The 19,457-nt window shown below is 42.1% G+C and overlaps 2 protein-coding genes across 2 annotated transcripts in view; one reads left to right on the top strand and one right to left on the bottom strand.

Annotated features, from left to right (window-relative positions):
• The first annotated feature begins 39 nt into the window (after positions 1-39).
• On the top strand, positions 40-2,112 carry zgc:194221 (uncharacterized protein LOC100191015 homolog). Its single transcript, XM_063469856.1, has 2 exons — positions 40-568; positions 1,098-2,112. The coding sequence occupies exons 1-2, from the start codon at positions 255-257 to the stop codon at positions 1,993-1,995; spliced, it is 1,212 nt and encodes a 403-aa protein (XP_063325926.1). The 5' UTR covers positions 40-254; the 3' UTR covers positions 1,996-2,112.
• An 11,047-nt stretch (positions 2,113-13,159) lies between these two features.
• The window catches only part of LOC134624792 (zinc finger protein 235-like), a 31,732-nt gene continuing 25,434 nt past the window's right edge, over positions 13,160-19,457 (bottom strand). Inside the window, exons 2-4 of the mRNA XM_063469855.1 lie at positions 15,689-15,829; positions 13,966-15,232; positions 13,160-13,719 (exon numbers count right to left, since the gene is read on the bottom strand). Of these exons, the coding sequence (XP_063325925.1) occupies positions 13,994-15,232; positions 15,689-15,706 (1,257 nt within the window). The 5' untranslated portion in view covers positions 15,707-15,829 and the 3' untranslated portion in view covers positions 13,160-13,719; positions 13,966-13,993. The remainder of the gene's footprint in view (positions 13,720-13,965; positions 15,233-15,688; positions 15,830-19,457) is intronic.

The following is a 19,457-nucleotide window of genomic DNA, read 5'->3' as shown; positions in this document are numbered from 1 at the left end:
TTGAACTACGTCAGAGCATCACGTGACCAGGCTCCTGCTTGGTTGTCGCAGACGTGAAGCTGGAGTTCAGATTTTTCTAACGGTGCGTTCACACCGAGCGCGACAGAGGCGAGCGAAAACGCCCCTAATGTGACGCGTGTACACTCGCACTTCAACGCGTGTCCAGGGAAAATCCACCGCGTCAAAATTGCATCTTTCCACGCGCGTGAACCGGAAATGTGGGAGGAAGTTGTGCCAGATGGTATCTTTGCAAGATGGCAGCTGTCGAGCTAGAGCTTGAAGAGAGAGTCTCCCTACTCTATCTACTGTGGAGAGCAGAGCAGCGGCGTAAAAGACGTCCTCGCCGTACCTGGGTCCATCAGCTCCTCCAGAGGCGTGAGCAGTTTGGTGAGTTTCACCATTTGCTCCAGGAGCTGCGCCTAGATGACGGCCGATTCCAGCGATACCACCGTATGTCACCCGGCCAGTTTGAGGACCTGCTTTCCCGCGTCGGTCCCAGGATCGCCCGCCGAGACACCAACTACAGGCGCTCAATCCCACCTGCAGAGCGTCTGTCCATCTGCCTGAGGTCAGTAAAAGTGTTTAATACGGTAGTCCGTTATTGATACATGTGCTAATATATGCTAAACCATCCGTTCATACACTGCTAACATAGATGTGCTATGCTAACAGTGAATGCCGTCAGTGTTTACTGATAGCAAACTGTGGTAAAGAGACGACTGTGTATAATATTTCCAGCGATACTCGAAAGTCGCGATATTATTCGATCTATGCTGTTATCAGTGTCCACAATGATAGCATGGCTGTGGTGTCCTTCAGTGTATGCTCTCTGTGTTTGCTTTGTAGTGATACACACCGCTTTTCTGTTATGTAGACCAGGTTTAATTCTGGGATAGTTGAATATTTCCATATAATCCCCGCAGACTGTTATAGATGACATCATAATTATATGTAATTATGCTTATAATTACAAAATGGTTTAAGGAAGATCTATGTTTTGTAATTTAAAGGTGACATCACACAAGTGGTTTGGGATTTGAATAATGTATTTTGTAACTGCAGTACACATAATACTGATTTCAAACAATTATGTCCAGGTTCCTTGCCACCGGGGACTCCTTCAGGACCATCGCGTTCAGTTTCCGAGTTGGTGTGTCCACAGTGAGCCAGATCATACCCCAGGTAGCGACGGCCATCTGGGACTGTCTAGTGGACGACTTCATGGCTGTGCCTTCAACTGCAGACTGGCGGTCCATTGCAGAGGGATTCCAGGAGCGCTGGAACTTCCCCCTCTGCTGTGGAGCTCTGGATGGGAAGCACGTCCAGATGAAGGCACCCCCCAACTCAGGATCCATGTTCCACAACTGCAAGGGAACTCTTTCCATTGTTCTCCTTGCGGTTGTGGATGCAAGGTATCGCTTCCGCATCATTGATGTTGGGGGGTACGGGAGGACCAGCGACGGTGGTATTCTGGCCAACTCCACCTTTGGTCAGGCCCTTCGGGCTGGGACTCTCCATCTGCCACCTGACCAGCCTCTACCTGGCGGCGAACACCGTGGAGCCCAGCCCCATGTCTTTGTGGCTGATGAAGCGTTCCCACTGCGGCGTGAGCTCATGAGGCCATTCCCTGGACGCCTCCTCCCTCTAGAGAAGAGGATCTTTAACTATCGCCTTTCCAGGGCCAGGATGATAGTGGAGGGTGCCTTCGGTGCCCTCTCCTCACAGTGGAGATTGTATCGGCGCCCCATGGAGCTCCGTCCTGAAATTGCAGAGAAGTGTGTGAAGGCAACGTGTGTCCTCCACAATTTCCTGTGCTGTTTGGATGACAGAGGGGCAGCTGCTGTGAGGGGTGTGGCACCTGCTGTGGTGGAGCCGTTGCAAGGCCTGGGTCGTGTAGCAGCAAACCACTCCTCCAGAGAGGCTGTCCTGGTGAGGAAGAAATTCATGGCCCACTTCTCGGCGGAGGGAGCTGTGTCTTGGCAGCCAAAGGAGTAGCCTGTTTGAAGTCCGAGTGACTCCCCCACAACGGCTCTTTTAAGAGCCACCCACAAACCTCCAAAGAGTGTTCCTGTCTTCTTATATTTGTCTTAATAAATGGAGCTCCACTCCAAAATAAACTAACCTCTTTTTCTCTATTAAGTAACTTGTCTTCACTATGTTCCTATATACATTGTGATGCATAAATGTGGGCAACCTTATTGACAGTCATTATTTTCATGTATGAACCGCTGTTACAATGAAAACTGTCACTTGCATATATCATATAGGAGACACACACATTGATATACACTAAATATTTATTCCATTACACTATTGTTTGTTTTGCCAATTCATGCACCCGCGTGATGTAGTGTACAGTCATTGCACACTTTCTGTATAAATCCAGTGAACTGCATTTGACTCTTTAAATGTCACTGTGTGTGTCAGCTATGTGATGTATTTAACTGGCAATCCCCATTGTACCAACCAACGATTTGTACAGGCAGATAGTGCCTCCCAACAAGGTTGCCCGCACTTTTGCATACCACTGTAGTAGTATAGTTATGTCATTGGTGTAACATTGTGTGAATTCTACTTGTGTCAAGTCGTGTGTCAACATTTGCTGTGCAGTGGCACGGAGACATTGGTCATTACAAATGTTTATTAGGAAGAATATATAACTTCACTACTAAAAACATTAAACACAAATATATGTACATTAGACTATTTACAGAGGGACAGGAATAAAAAGCACCCAGCTTGGAGTGGAACAGCCTCGGGGAGGAGGAGGACAAAGATATCAACATTGTTCCTGCCCTGGAGAACCTGCTGCCTCATCAGAAAACTACTGATCAGTGGGGTCCAATGTTTCCAGATTTAACACAGCTGTGCTGTTTTCATAAACTAGTTTATGTATTTGGAATTTCATGGATTCTCGTGTCTGCGGCGGCATGCTCTCCAGGGCAGGAGCAATGCTCTGTTGGAGACAGGTGTGGCCTCTTTAGGGACTCCAAGATGGCCAGCTCCACTGCCGATGGACCATCCTGGGACCCGTCCGTCGACCGCCTTCGAGCTGTCCTCCTCTGTGGGCCTGTAAAACACAGCACAAAACAACACAAAGGAATGAGAAGGCTGCTACCCGATTTTCATTTCCAAATTTGAAGAAAGAGAAAACAGGATATAGACAGATTGGTTGTCTATATCAGAGAGGGATTATTTGCAGTGGTTTCTCATTTATTGCAGCACATGGACAGTAGTCGCAGTTCTCACAAGTTGATTCTTAAAGTGCAAACCGATTTTACACTTGAACGTATTGTTATGGCGCGCTTTTCCTCCGTCTATGCGCCATGTTCTCCACGGTCCGCACCATATTGCAGCTAGTCTCCCGCGGGGTGAGAAGGGGTCCAGAAACCTCATGATCGCGGAGAACTTCCATCTCCTCCCCGATCCTGCTGCAGACCCGCTCCTGTTCTCCTTCTCCGTCCTCTTCTCCTCATTATAGGTGTCCCTGAGGCTCTTCCACTTTTTCCTGCACATGTCCTCTGAATGAACACATTATCTTGTTAGCAGAAAGGTATTTGTACATCAGTGGGGAAATAGCGGGCTTCATCGGGTCAGTATGACAATTACAAAGGAGAATGAATGAACTTACCAGGTTGCCCGATCTCCTCACTTATGTGCCTCCAAGCTAGGTCCTTTTTATTCCTGTCTCGATAAAAGTAGCAGCTGGCATCATATAGCTCTGAATGGTTGGCCACGGCATTGATGAGCTTTTCCCCCATATTGATTGGCGTATGACGGGCTCTGTCTGGATCTGTCCTTTTGACCTAGGTCAGGGCCACGTCACCGGCCTCCCGATTGGTTGTTGGGGCACGATTTGACGCCGGAGTTCAGATTTTCCAACTCGAGCGGTTGGCGCGATACGCGCGTGTGCACAAAATGCAACACAGAATCTGACACGCGTGGTTTTCTTCGCGAGTCAAACGCGCCCCACGTGCTACACTTACGCCCCTTTCAGGCGTTTTGGCGACGCAAATCTGCTTCCGCATTTTCGCCAGATGCACAATCACGTGTCATCGCGCTCTTTCCATTGACTTTACATGTGAACCTGACGCTCTGGCCGCCTCAATCGCGTTCGGTGTGAACGCACCATAACTCGAGCGGTAGGCGCAACACGCACAAATGCACTAGTGATGGGATTTCCGACTCCTTTTACAGAATCGGAGTTTTCGGCTCGACTCACTAAGAAGATCCGACTCCTTCGGCTCCCAACCGACTCTTCAGGTTGTTTTGTTGCTTTAATTTATTATTAACAACAATATAAAATTATGCACAAAAGGAATTACTAATGGAAAAAACCGTGGTTTTATTTATATATGTTTATATATTAATATATATGGTGAGACAAACCACGTACAAACTCCAAAGCACGTACAAACTCCAAAACACATTTCTAGCGTTAACTGAACTTCCAAAACAGAGTTACCTAGATCACCTAGATCACTTAAATTGCACAATTGAAATCATGTGTGTTTTGTGTATTTATACACAAGCACGCATATATATTCAAATAATAAAAAAAAAAAGTTAATTTACCTGTTACTACCACACACCAAATCCGGTCACTGGTACGTCCTGGCTTGTGTAACCACTAGGTAACAAAAGCTCAATACTGCCCCTAGCATCCTGGAGTTTGGAATATGTACATGCTTCGGAGTTCATACGTGTTTTCGAGTTTGTACGTGCTGCTTTGTCTCTAGGAGCCACCGTAAATATACTTTTATTTATTCACTCCACATAAAATGTAATAAATAAATCATATAATACAAAAACCCAACTATTCACATTTCAACGTTTAACTATTTAAATTTTCAGCTTTTTCCCTTTAAACAAATTTAAAGTGAAACACCACAAAACACAACACAATCAAATATAAATTGAAAATATGAAATATGAAAACAAAAAGGAGATGCATGTTCTGTCATATGGACCTGCATGAATAAACATTCTGAATCCTTTTTCATCCGCAACCGAAAATAGTTGTGGATGATTACTATACCCTTTCTAATGTGACATTGTTGTCCCTGGCTCCCTTTCTCTCTCTTTTCCTCCCGCTCTGGGGTCCGTTCTTCGTACCTCGCTTACTGAAAGTTGCTGACAAATTAAACTCGTAAGTGATCCATGATATTACATTATATCATGTGATATTATATTATACCACATTATATTATATTACATCATATCCTCTTCCACATTAGAGCCACAACAGGACCCACTAGAACATGGGAAAAAGTAAAAGTGAAATATAAGAATATTCTACAGAATGGTAATATTTATCACTTATGTTGCTTTTAGTCTCTTGAAAAGAGACCCTGAAATAATCTGTTTGTTTGTCTATAACAGCAACCAAGAAAAGGGCAGAGTAAATAAAGACAGGTGGTGGTCCTGCACCCCCTCGTCACACCCCGGCTTTTTGTACTGTGACATTTATTGACATTGTGGGTTTTTTTGTGTGTAGTTTCACATAACACTCCATCACTTTTACCTGTTCCCATTCAAGGGGTGGCTGAAGCATGCACAGTAAGTTGGGAGATATCTATCCATCTATAGAGAGAGAGAGAGAGAGAGAGAGAGAGAGAGAGAAAATAATACCCTCACGGGAGAATCGATATCTCTCTATGAGCACACCGTCGCGCTGAGCTAAAGGATCCCGTCTATCCCGCAATATACGCTGAATTCTGAACACTCTCCTTATCAATCTTGCACCTTCCAACGGGTTGCTCGCGTACAAACGGACAGGACATGGCTGTGACAGACTTCCCAAATCCACCTTCGCTTTTATAGCCGTGGTCTCTCATGTTGATTGCACGTAGTAATTTACTATTACTACTCTAAAATATGGATTACATCTGAAATAATCAAATACATGAAATAGAATGATTAATAGTACATTTCCCTTTTTTTCAGAAATGACCTGTATGTATCTGTATTAAATCAATAAAAGAATCACATGCTGCATTATCTTTAGTTACATTGATAATATTTATTTATGGTAAAACAGTGGCGAAATATCGCTGTTGCTTTCGTATAAGTGAAGCGGACATACCTGAGTGGCCGCGAACTAATCCTATTTACATAAAGTAAGCCTGCTCCCAAGCAAGTTTACGCTTACGGATCTGTTGCTATGACAGCAAGTCCCGGATGAGCTTCGGAGAACCGAACGATCCAAGATCACGCAAAATCGTCAACAATCAAATCCGGCTAACTTACTTAGCGAGGTACGAAGAACGAACCCCTGTTCCTGTGCTGCTGCGAGTGCAACCACCACCCCTCCCCGGTCTGCTTAGCGTAAGCACAAAGCTTGCGTGCGGACTGAAGCGGAAAAAAGTGGAGCCAGCTCGCATCGTTCACATGAAAGATCCGGCTCTAAGAGCTGTTTTGTTCGCGACCGACACATCATAGGTTCCCAGATGGTACAGTGGACACATGTGTGACTCCTGTTGTAAGAGCCAAAGTCAATGTTTATGTTTTGCTTATTTGTTATGGTGGCACAGGTGTATATGTAGCTGTTGCTGTTGTGTAGTCTATCGTGCAAGTGGTGTGAAATGTCCATGTAGGAAGGACGGCACTGCAACGCTGGACTTGCCCTTACTCTGGGCTCCCTCTTTATTCTGGCAACTGGTACAAAGAAAACAGCACAATCATCATTAACAGTGTGCAAAGCAACTGCAACATTCAGTCCACCAGCTCGGGAGTATTTTCCTTTTGCATTTCGTTTTTTCTTTCCAAACATAACACTTAACAAATGACTAAGATATATTTATACAACACAACATCAACAAAGTCTTTCTTTAAAAGTTCTAGCTGAAACCAAACCTGTGATCGTATAGTAGCAGTATTATTTATTTATCTCCTTTTTCCTAACGAACAACAACAATAACATATAAAACAACTTGTCTATTATAAAACAATCATCATTGTTCATCTTTTTTTTTCTTCTATACAACAGCATCAATTAAAACTTATACTTAACAGCGCCTACCTGGTACAAAGAAAACAGCACAATCATCATTAACAGTGTGCAAAGCAACTGCAACATTCAGTCCTGTTGACAAAAATTAGAACAATTATAATCACACAGAGAAACATTAGAGCTGAGTGCAAGTGAAAAAAAACACCCAACTAGCTAACGAGTATTAGCTTAGCATGCTAACTAAAAATGCTACTCGTGAATAAAGTTACTACCCATGCATCAAAATGCCTGTAACTTTCAGGATACATGCTAGTACTGCTTACAATCAAAATACATGTTGACAATTACCACTATAAGAATGTTTTCATTAATACACATACACAATTGACAACAGTGTCGCTCACAAGCACCTACCACCAGCTCGGGAGTATTTTCCTTTGCTGAGGCATGCGCTGTGCAGCAACTTGGAACCTTAACAGTTGCAGTTGCGGTATTTGTCCACCAGGTGGCTCTAACTATTCACAAAGCACATCAATTTTGAGGAAATTCATTAAGCTATTTTCTAACTCTGTTACATATAGCTTTACCTGCATCTCAGCTGATGGCATGTGGGTGTGGTCACAGTCTATTTTCCTGATGTCGGTGTCCGCAGCAGGTGTGTTGGGTGAGTGGTTTGTGGGTAAACTTTTCTGTTCACCGTCAGTTTTTGGCACACCAGTTAATCTATGTGCTATTTGTGAATTGATTGAAAGTGCAAACATTTGTTTTTGTTTTGTTCTTAAAATAAATACGCAAAGTACAAGTATGACTCATTATGAATTATTGGAAGCGCGTCACAGGGACACAACCAACTCAGCCGGTGTTCCAGATCTACTGGCGTTTAGATCAACTGGCGTTGGTCAAACAGATGTGTGGCAGTCTTGCGTTTCAGGAGCTGCTACCGACAAAACAGCAAAAAACGCCAAATATGTCATTCTTGACACTTGTGAGATTATCTCAAACACACTCCGTCAGTCTTGATGCCATTGAACAACAAAATGTTTAAAAATGTCGCGAGTTTACCTGGTGATAGCCTCATGCTCGACACGATCGCGAAAACAGCAAACAATTAACACCACGCCGGTGTTCTTCACAGGACAGCGAGAATAAACGATCGGGAGACTCTTGTCGTCGTTATCGTTCCCCTCGCACGTTTTATTTCTGCGGTTTCAGCGTTTTATGCTCAAAACTAAAGCGAGCAGTTTACTTTGTGTGCACTAACATGGACTCGAATCAACCAGCGCCACCTCTGGCCAAGTGCCACAGCCTACAGCCAGATCAACTTGTGACACACATCTGCAGCACGTTTGAATTCGTTTCATGCACAATACATGTGTACTTTTCAATTGTGTCTGTTTGTGCGTCATGCAAATAAACCTTTGAAATGAATGAAATTATATCATATATTTATTATTGGCCTACAGTTGTACAAAATCCCAAATTATATACACAAAGTCATAGAAATCACCACTCCAATTGGTCATCATGATTTTAATATTCTCTTTTTCCATAACAATGAAATACGCCTTGGACAAATATGACACATCAATAGTCATTAGTGTTGTCACATCACATCCTGTAAGCATCTTCTGTCTCTGTCCTTTCTCTGGAAATGAATATCTCCAGCCAATATAGGCAATCCATCAACATGGCTGGAGAGTTGATTGTTATATACAGTCTGTATAAGCGTGGTTAATCTAATGAACATTTGTAAGGAGATGGCAGTTACTGTGAATGTACAGCAGGTGATGATTAGTAATAAACAGTCAGACAATGACTCTGACAATCTCATTCAATCTTGCAGATTGAATGCACCTTCTGCGGAAAGTGGTACCACACAGTGTGTGTGGACTTCCCCTGTGCAGAAGGCGACTACAAATGTTGTGGGTGCTAAATAAACAGAGAAAATTGATCCCTGTTGTATTTGCTTACTGATAGTTTTTAGTGTTGACAATCCACATTGCTGGGATTGCATCTTTAAACATGTTTGTGGGTAGATTTGGATGTACCAGGGGTAGGTGCAGCCTCTCAGCCTCTGCTCAATGTGATCATAGCAGCAGGTGCAGATGTGTCACAAGTTAGTCTAGTAGTAGGCTATGGTACTTGGCCACAGGTGGCAGCAGTGGACATACCTCCATTTGAGACCGCTCCAGCTGCTATGTGATATTGCATCTGCTAAAAATTGAAGATCACATGCACGTTTTGGAACTTAAGCCTTATAGTATGTTGAAAAACAAAAAAATGACATTGATTTTGTTGCAGGTAAATGTAAATCCACTCAGAACTGTCAAGAAACTGCAATAAAACAATAGCAACTTTATTTTCCATTAGATAAACATGTAGAACAGACATACAACAGTTAGACCTTCCATAAGTATTTTTAGGAACAATTTGGTAAAGGTTTTTCATTTTTAAAACACATTTCCTTTGAACTTGCCCAATGTTCTCAGTTTTTCAATGTTCAACATTTTCAATTTTGTCCACATGATGGACAGAATGTAACTGTGTACTTTCTGCAGATGTACTTCTTGCATTTCTCACAAAATGTTCTTGTTTTAAAACAGGAATCTTCCTAACTTAGATTTAAAACAAAAGATTTCTACGTCTCCTCCAGTCTCACAAACAGATGACAAACCAATCGACACACCAGAGTCACTGACTTTCTTCAATCCACTTACTCTCACTGGCTCTGTTTGTTACTAATCACTGTGTAACTGCTGTAAATTCACCGTAACTGGCATCACCTTACAAATGTTCATTAGATTAACCACACTTATACTGACTGTATATAACAACCAACTCTCCAGCCATGTTGATGGATTGCCTATATTGGCTGGAAATATTCATTTCCAGAGAAATGACACAGACAGAAGATGCTTACAGGATGTGATGTGACAACACTACTGAACTATTGATGTGTCATATTTGTCCAAGGCGTATTTCATTGTTATGGAAAAAGAGAATATTAAAATCATGATGACCAATTGGAGTGGTAATTTCTATGACTTTGTGTATATAATTTGGGATTTTGTACAACTGTAGGCCAATAATAAATATATGATATAATTTCATTCATTTCAAAGGTTTATTTGCATGACGCACAAACAGACACAACTGAAAAGTACACATGTATTGTGCATGAAACGAATTCAAACGTGCTGCAGATGTGTGTCACAAGTTGATCTGGCTGTAGGCTGTGGCACTTGGCCAGAGGTGGCGCTGGTTGATTCGAGTCCATGTTAGTGCACACAAAGTAAACTGCTCGCTTTAGTTTTGAGCATAAAACGCTGAAACCGCAGAAATAAAACGTGCGAGGGGAACGATAACGATGACAAGAGTCTCCCGATCGTTTATTCTCGCTGTCCTGTGAAGAACACCGGCGTGGTGTTAATTGTTTGCTGTTTTCGCGATCGTGTCGAGCATGAGGCTATCACCAGGTAAACTCACGACATTTTTAAACATTTTGTTGTTCAATGGCATCAAGACTGATGGAGTGTGTTTGAGATAACCTCACAAGTGTCACGGATGACATATTTGGCGTTTTTTTGCTGTTTTGTCGGTAGCAGCTCCTGAAACGCAAGACTGCCACACATCTGTTTGACCAACGCCAGTTGATCTAAATGCCAGTAGATCTGGAACACCGGCCGCGGCTTTATTTATGGATGAAAGTCGCAACATTTAGTCAACAGAAAACCTGTCTTTTATCGCATGCATCAGAAAACAATGAAGAGGATTTTTGGATATACATTTGGAGTCACGGAGCTTTCAGTTGAGTGGACGGAAACTCTCAAATGAGTAATTGGAAACGACAACACACTGGCATGGTGGAACGCAGCGCAACAGACACTTCAGAAGCGGTAGGACACGCGGATTCACTCTGTGTATTATTGGATGTTTTGAACACAGTTTGTAAGTGTCACCACTTGTCCATTGGGGACATTGGTTTAATCTGCATTGTGTGCGTACATGTGCTTGATTTGGCAAGCAACAGGTGATGGAGAAACAGGTTTACCTTATAGGTGACATGAATGAGTTGAAGGGAAGTTATGAACTGTTTCTGAGAGGCAAATAACACCAGGATCCTTTTCTATGTAGCTGACAGTTGGTAACTGTGCAGGGCGGGTCTAGCAAAGTTTTGCCAGGGGGCCAGGTAGGGCTTTATCAGGAAAAGGGGGGCACAAAGACATACTTTTCTTTCTTATTCTCATTTAAAATATCTAGCTTTTATTAAATAATTATCTGAATCTTGCGAACAAAGTTTTTATCTGACGTAAATTGTATAGAAATCATACATATACGAAAAAGACAGTGTACATCACTGTCACAACAGCGTTTGTTTTCACTCAATGGCTTTATGGCTTTAATACCTGGTGGGCCGGTCTCTAGTCAAAATGCCCGGGACAATTTTCTGTCCCAGTCCAGCCCTGGATGTAGCTGTGGGTAATGAGAAAAGATGAAAAGGTTGATATCACATTATATGCAGTAAATGCACTGCCCAAGTGTCCCCTCTCCCCACTGCCTGTCAATAAAGAACTTTGTGTTGACAAGATTGTTAGGTAATCATTTACAAATCTATAATATCTGCATGGACAGCGTTAACTGATGAGGTTGAAAAATTCAATACTTTTAAAAGTTTACTCTTCGGCCAACACGCTTCTGTCAGCTGCCGTTTTTTGTTTTTCAAAAAAATTACCCATAGCCAAAGCTGCGCTATGAATTCTGGGATATGTTGGGCCGCGAATGATACACCTGACTCATCCTTCAAGTCCGGGGAAATGAAGAGCGTATTTCCGGCATTTGGAATTGGGACAGCCTCCATCACGTCGCTGTGGTGTAATCAGCCTTCAAATGGGGTCTCAAAATTGTACCAAAAAACTCTGTACCTCCCTCCATTCAACCACACACTTCTTCACGTTTGCCATCAGCCCTGCCTGCCTCAGGGAATCCAGGACCGTGAACAACCACTGCACATTCTCCACCGAGGTATCACTATGAGTGACGACATCATCCAGGTAGGAAACAGCATATGCAGTGTGAGGACGCAGCTATCGCTACAGGAGGTGCTGAAAAATGGCCGGGGCTTCAAACAAGCCAAACGGAAGTGTGACGAATTGGTATGAACCATACAGAGTGGAGAAGGCCGTTTTTGTCTTTGGACCCTGCAGACAAGGGAATCTGCCAATCAGCTGCGTTTCAAAGTGGTGCTCCATGAGAGTCGTGCACACGGACAGAGGGGAGAACACATCTGCAAAGCGCGGTTGCAATGCAGGAACATCTGCTTTATTGGAATGTTTGACATGTTAATCACAATGCATCTTAAACACACTCTCCAAAAACGTCATGCCCACAGCACGTTTTTGAGAAAAATCTAATATTTTTGTCCTTGAAGATCATTTCAGAGTTTTTAATGAGCTGCAGGAACCCTGTTCTGTGTGAGTGGAGAACAGCCAAGTCTCCTCCTCTGATAAACCTCCACATGTTCCACTGAAAACTGTTAAATTAGTTTGAATCTGAAATCATGGCTCAAACTACTTGTTGTGAGACCATTTCTTTATTTTTCACACCAAAATGTTTAATAAGACAAACGTTACACACAGTTCATCAAATATAACTAACGCTTTAACATTATCAGGATTTCATAATACAAACTTTAAATCAACAGGAAAACAGCTGCAGAACATGTGGATCAAAATGAATCCATTAAAAAATAACACGTGGACTTCAAGGATACAGTAAATACACTAAAGTGAAAGGAGGAGCCAAAATTTGAAGTTATTTGAATTAAGTAAAAGTCACCTGTGATCTTTAAAATGGTCCTGATGTGTGCTGCTGTTTTTACCTTTCAACATTTCTTTGCTGCCACTGTGAATACGAATGTGGCCTTTGCCTAATTAAATAAAGGTTACACTGACTCACTGCTTCATCTTCTGGCACAAACTGGTATTATATGGAAGTACAGCCCAAAACCAGTTTAGCTTGAGTTTCTTTTTTCTGGACATAAAGTCACAGCAGGTGTTGTTTCAAAGCTGGTGGACAGATTTAGTTCATTTTGGAGGTTTTAAAAGCAAATGCTGTGAAAATATTTGCAGTTTTGGGAGAAAATGATTTAAGAGAAGGGATTACCACAGCAAAAGATTAAATATGAATGAAGGATTGAAATTTAACTGAGGTAACACATAACATGAATTCAACTACTAAACACTACTGTGTCCTAAGGGAACAAAGAATAAAATGTAACAGGGATAACATTTTAGAGAATTAAAATCCCTAAAAGGAAAAAAAAAAAAACTTTATATACATATCGATACATGCAGCTTCCTAAATGTAACGTTCACTTCCATGTGTGTACGTTCATGTTTGTTACGATGACCTGATTGTGAGAAGCTTCTGTCACAGTGTTTGCACTTGTATGGTGTCTCTCATGTGTGGATTCGCTTATGCTTTTTCATTGAGCTCATGTGCAGTGGTGAAGGATGACCCACACTGGTCACAGATGTGCTTTTTGACCCCACTGTGGAAGAGTTCATGTATTTTTAATGTACTTGGTGTGTGGAAGTCTCTCCCACATTCTTTGCAGTAGTTCATTTTGTCTCCAGTGTGTCTATGTTGATGTGGTTTTAGGTCCCGTTGATGAATGAAGTTTTTCCACAAAGGTCACAGAGAAACTCTTTCCCACCACCACAGTGACGACAGGGTTGAGAACTGGATCCATGTGCTTTGCTCCACTTCTAAACAAAGACCGTGTAAGTCAGGGAATTCCTTCAATGTTTTTATCCTGAACGTCGCCTGAAATAAAGAGCATCTCTGCGAACGTCCAATTAAATTTTACTATTTAGATTACAACACTCAGCTTACTGAGAGAAAATGATTCTTCATTTTTCCAAACAGTTCATTCAGTATAACTCCATAAGTTTACTGATCAGACTTGTTCCAAACAATCAGGTTAAAAATACAAGATAAAAATAAATACATACCTCACAGTAACTGCACCTGTAGTTACTTTCAGGTGTGGATCTGTTGGTGTTTTTTCAGCTGATATGGATATTGAAAAGACTTTCCACACAAGTCACAGCTGTAAGGTTTAACTCCACTGTGGATGAGTTGGTGAGTTTTTAAGCCGCTAGCCTGGGAAAAAGACTTTCCACACAAGTCACAGTTGTAAGGTTTAACTCCACTGTGGATGAGTTGGTGTCTTTTCAAGTCTGCAGCCAGGGTAAAAGACTTTCCACACAACTCACAGCTGTAAGCTTTAACTCCACTGTGGATGAGTTGGTGAATTTTTAGGCTTTGAGCATGGGTAAAAGACTTTCCACACAGGTCACAGTTGTAAGGTTTAACTCCACTGTGGATGTGTTGGTGTTTTTTTAAGCTTCCAGCCTCGGTAAAAGACTTTCCACACAACTCACAGCTGTAAGGTTTAACTCCACTGTGGATGTATTGGTGAGATTTTAAGTGTGCAGCCTGGGTAAAATCCTTCCCACACAACCCACAGCTGTAAGGTTTAACTCCACTGTGTAACACTTGGTGTGTTTTTAGGCTTTGAGCCTGGGTAAAAGACTTTCCACACAACTCACAGCTGTAAGCTTTAACTCCACTGTGGATGAGTTGGTGAGTGTTTAAGCTTCCAGCCTGGGTAAAAGACTTTCCACAAAACTCACAGCTGTAAGGTTTAACTCCACTGTGGATGAGTTGATGTCTTTTTAAGTCTCTAGTCTGGGTAAAAGACTTTCCACACAAGTCACAGCTGTACGGTTTAACTCCACTGTGGATCAGTTGGTGTGTTTTTAAGTTTCCAGCCTGGGTAAAAGACTTTCCACACAAGTCACAGCTGTAAGGTTTAACTGCACTGTGGATGAGTTGGTGAGTTTTTAAGTTTCCAGCCTGGGTAAAAGACTTTCCACACAGGTCACAGCTGTAAGGTTTAACTGCACTGTGGATGAGTTGGTGAGTTTTTAAGTCTCCAGCCTGGGTAAAAGACTTTCCACACTCATCACAGCTGTAAGGCTTAACTCCACCGTGGATGAGTTGGTGTATTTTTAAGCTTCCAGCCTGGGTAAAAGACTTTCCACACAATTCACAGCTGTAACCTTTAACTCTACTGTGGATGAGTTGGTGTATTTTAAAGCTTCCAGCCTGGGTAAAAGACTTTCCACACTCATCACAGCTGTAGGTTTTCTCTCCCTTTCTTGTGTGAGGTTTGTCGGCCTCCTGAGAGCGCTGACTTCTCGCTCCATGTTGGTCCTGCAGTGACAGAGATACAAACAGAGGCAGTGAGTGAAATGCAGTCGTGGAACAAACTGAAACTCCCTCCATCAGTGGAATCAAACATGTCAAAAAACACATTGTAGGTGTGTTACCACCACCTTCTGGTGACAGTATCATATTACAATGATGTGCTACAATGAGAGTTGTAATGAAAATGACATTATTGAAGAAATATTGATCTCAGTAGAGAAACTCTTTTATTTCAGAATTTTTTTTGAATCCAACTGATGATATTGTTGTTTCAATGTGTGTAGAGAAAATATGATCTTTGTATTTTCTTGTAACTTCTGTGGTTTTTGGTTGTGAATGTAGATTCTGTATATATGGAGGAGCCCAGGATGGAAAAGATAAAGCTGCTGTTAATGGTTTTTTAAAAACCAACCAGCTGTACACACAGTTTCAATAACAGTGTAACTGTGATGTTTTTCTCACCTTTTGTGTTGAAGTCATTGTTTCCTCTGTAGTGGCTGAGCTGAGTCCAAATGGCTGAAATTGTTCCTCTGCTGCTCCACCAGACTTTTCTCCTCCTGTTACTCAGTTGAGACTCAGAAAGTATATATTTGTATTTTATTCCTGATAAAAAAAAAAGAAGAGCAAATAAACATGACTAAACTCCTCAGTGACAACAATACCTATGAAGCTTCAAGGTGAAACCCCAGAAGCAACTACAAAAAGAAAGTCATCAGTTGCCTACAAGAACTTGAAAGGGAAAAACCACTGACCCCCCTGCATATCACCGCCTTTACCCAGGGGATGCTACACCCTGTATATATGGACTTCCATAGATCCACAAAGACGGAGTCCCGATCAGTCTCAATGGTAGCAGTATAAACTCAGCCACGTATAACATTTCAAGCACCTCATTACCATCCTAGGGGAGCTAGGATGGTAATGAGGTTTTTAAAAAAAACATTTCGAAACTCATTTTGTTAATGTGGAATTCTAAAATTATTTTACAAATGGAGAATTTATTCTACAATTCATCGTCTAAGCATCTAACAGTTGTGTATTTTGATGTGTGTGGCTATTGTGGTTCTCCATATGGTGGTACAAATAGAGGACATAGAGGAAGTGGCACACATTACGAGGGGGTCCATGTTGAAGGTGTTAACAACACACAGTGTGGTTGGCTACGTTAACTCACAAACAGAATTTAGCTGTGCCTGACTACAATAGAGACTTTCTTCTTTAGACGTTTCTGAAACAAGAAGGTGTAGTAAACAGATTTGTTTCAGAAAAAGGGGTAAAGTAGTTAAAACGACATACATAAGCACAGAATGTTTTAACACATACACACACATGCAATGAAGCTCATGAATACCAGATGGTATTTTAAGCCTGTGTTTCTGATTTTATCACCTTGTTCGGTTCACTTAGTGAGATGAGAAACGATATATGAAGTAGTGGACTAATATTATATTAGGAAAGATGATTGAATGATAGCAATGTTGAACAGAATGCAGCAGAGGGTTTAAATGAGTGAGACTAAGAGATTCTTAGTTTCTTGTTCCTGATGATCAGATAAACGATGAGTTTAAAATCCAGTTAAGGAACGAAGAAATAAAGAAGGTCAAAGATTTTAAGTTTTTAGGAATAATTGTTGATTTACGTCTTAAATTGGACAAGAATAGAATAGAATAGCCTTTATTGTCATTGTACAGGGTACAACGAAATTGGAGTGCCACTCCCTTGGTGCAAAATGCAATAATAAATATAAATGTAAAATATAAAAGGTACAATAAAACAATCGTAAGTACTCAAACAATAGTAAGTACGATATATACAGGATAGCAGCAATAATATAATGACAGTATGAATAGCAGCATAATATAATGACAGTGACAGTATGGTATAGCTAAGCAGGTTCAATTGTTTTTGTGCTTATTTACTATGGTGATAGCTCTGGGAAAGAAGCTATCCCTGAATCTGTTTGTCCTGGTTTTATGTGACCTGTACCGTCGGCCTGATGGTAATAGTTCAAACACTTGGTTGCTGGGGTGAGAATGGTCCTTGATGATATTGCCAGCTCTGCTGAGGTACCGAGAGTTTGCAATGACCTCCAGGCTGGGCAGAGAGCAGCCAGTGATCTTCTGGGCTGTGTTGATGACCCTCTGCAGTACTTTCCTGTCTGCAGCTGAGCACCCTGCATACCATGTTGTTATGCCGTACGTTAGGATGCTCTCTATGGTGGCTCTGTAGAATGTCACCAGCATCCTCTCCTCCAGGTTGTTCCTCCTGAGCACTCTCAGAAAGTGGAGATGCTGCTGGGCCTTTTTTTTTTTTTTTTTTTTTTTTTACCACCGCCGTGGTATTTGCAGTCCAGGAGAGATCATCAGAGATCCCAGAAACCTTATGGAGTGCACCCTCTCCACACAGTTCCCGTGAATGTAAAGTGGGGCCGGGTCTGCTCTGCCCTTCCTGAAGTCCAAGATAAGTTCTTTAGTTTTCGTGGTGTTCAGTTGGAGGTTATTAACTGAACACCACTCAGTCACTCTGTTGACCTCTTCTCTGTAGTCCGACTTATCCCCCCTTGAGATGAGTCCAACCACTGTGGTGTCATCCGCGAACTTTATGGTGGTGTTTGAGAGATGGGTAGGGGAGCAGTCGGATGTGTAGAGCGTAAACAGGAGAGGACTCAGAACACATCCTTGTGGAGACCCGGTGCTGAGTGTGATGGTGCTGGACAGGTGGGGGCCGAGTCTGACAGACTGTGGTCTATTTGTCAGGAAGTCCTTGATCCAGAGGCAGATGGGGGTGGAGAGTCCAAGGTGAGAGAGTTTCTGGACCAGGATCTCCGGGATGATATGACTGAATGCTGAGCTGAAGTCCAGGAAGAGCATTCTCACATTGCTTCCTCGGTGCTCCAGGTGACTCAGCGCAGTGTGGAGCGCTATGGTGATAGCGTCCTCGGTGGATCGATTTGTCCTGTAGGCAAATTAGTGGGGGTCCAAAGTGGGAGGCAGACCAGCCCTGATGTGCTGACAGACCAGTCATGTAATCTTCTTTCATGTAAGCATGTAAAGAAGATTGCTAAGACGGTCGAGGCTAATCTGAATCGTTTTGAGTTAATTCAGCACAATATACCTGCTTGAGCAGCTCAGTTATTTATGCATTTGTCACGTTCCTGGGTCTTTGGACCCAGGGTTTTGAGTTCTAGTTTATTTTTGATGTTTATGGTTTATGTTTAAGTTCTTTAGGTCAGCGAAGTTCATTTGGTTATTAGATTTCCCTTTTATTTTCTTCCCCTGTATTTTAAGTTTCTCTCACCCTTTGTGTTTCATGCTGAGTGTCTTATATTACCAAGTTTGTATTGTCATGTCTGAATCTCATGTTTCCTGTTTTATTTTAAAGGTCTGTGTCCTGTGTCAAATCTGTTCGATGGCATCATTTAGGGCTGCACAATTAAACGCTAGAAAATCGCGATCTCAACACATACTTATGTGCGATCTCATTTCCAAATGACAACGATGTAAGGAGAAAAAAAAAGATGACGATTATACCGCATTTTGATCCGGGACATAATCTCCATGAAAACAAGCGCTCACTCTTCATGCTCAACAAATGACAAGGGCGGAGCCTTATACCACGTGATACAGAAGCCAGCTGGCAGGGAAAAAACAATGGAGAGCACCTGAGAGAAACTGCTGGAGGGGAGAAAACACAATGAGTGCAGAGGAAAAGCTCGCTGATGGCGGTGAGAATGACAACCCCCCCTGTAACATTAATTCCAAGAAAAGGCTCTCATTCCTCTGTGTGGAAGTTTTTTGGTTAAAAGAAGATGATGAGAGTCAAAAAAATATAATTTGCAAGCTGTGTTTTGCCATAGTAGCATCACCGCAAAGCTAACACTACGGATTTGTATTACCACCTTAAACGTCACCATAAAGTGCAATATGACGAAGCTGTAAAGGTCAAGAAAGTGACAGGAGAGAATCCATCCGGGTCAACCACCCAAGCATCAATAACGGGAACCTTATACAGTGCTTCCCCATACCTGTCAAACTCCCCCAGGCACAAATAAATTACGGAGGCTATCACTGTTAGAGTGAATTGTTAAATGTTTGTCATTTTTATGCTTACCATCCATTTCTACATTGTTTAACTGTGGGATGAAAGCAATTCCACAGTCCCCCTCCCCAGATTCTTGAGTTTTTGGGTGAGGGGCTGTTTACAGACACATCCTATCTGGAAGGTCTGTTTG

This window comes from Pelmatolapia mariae, linkage group LG3_W (assembly GCF_036321145.2).
Source record: "Pelmatolapia mariae isolate MD_Pm_ZW linkage group LG3_W, Pm_UMD_F_2, whole genome shotgun sequence".
In the NCBI taxonomy this organism is placed as follows: Eukaryota; Metazoa; Chordata; class Actinopteri; order Cichliformes; family Cichlidae; genus Pelmatolapia; species Pelmatolapia mariae.
The sequence above is the reverse complement of the archived record's forward strand: the minus strand, read 5'-3'. Positions and strand labels throughout refer to the sequence as shown.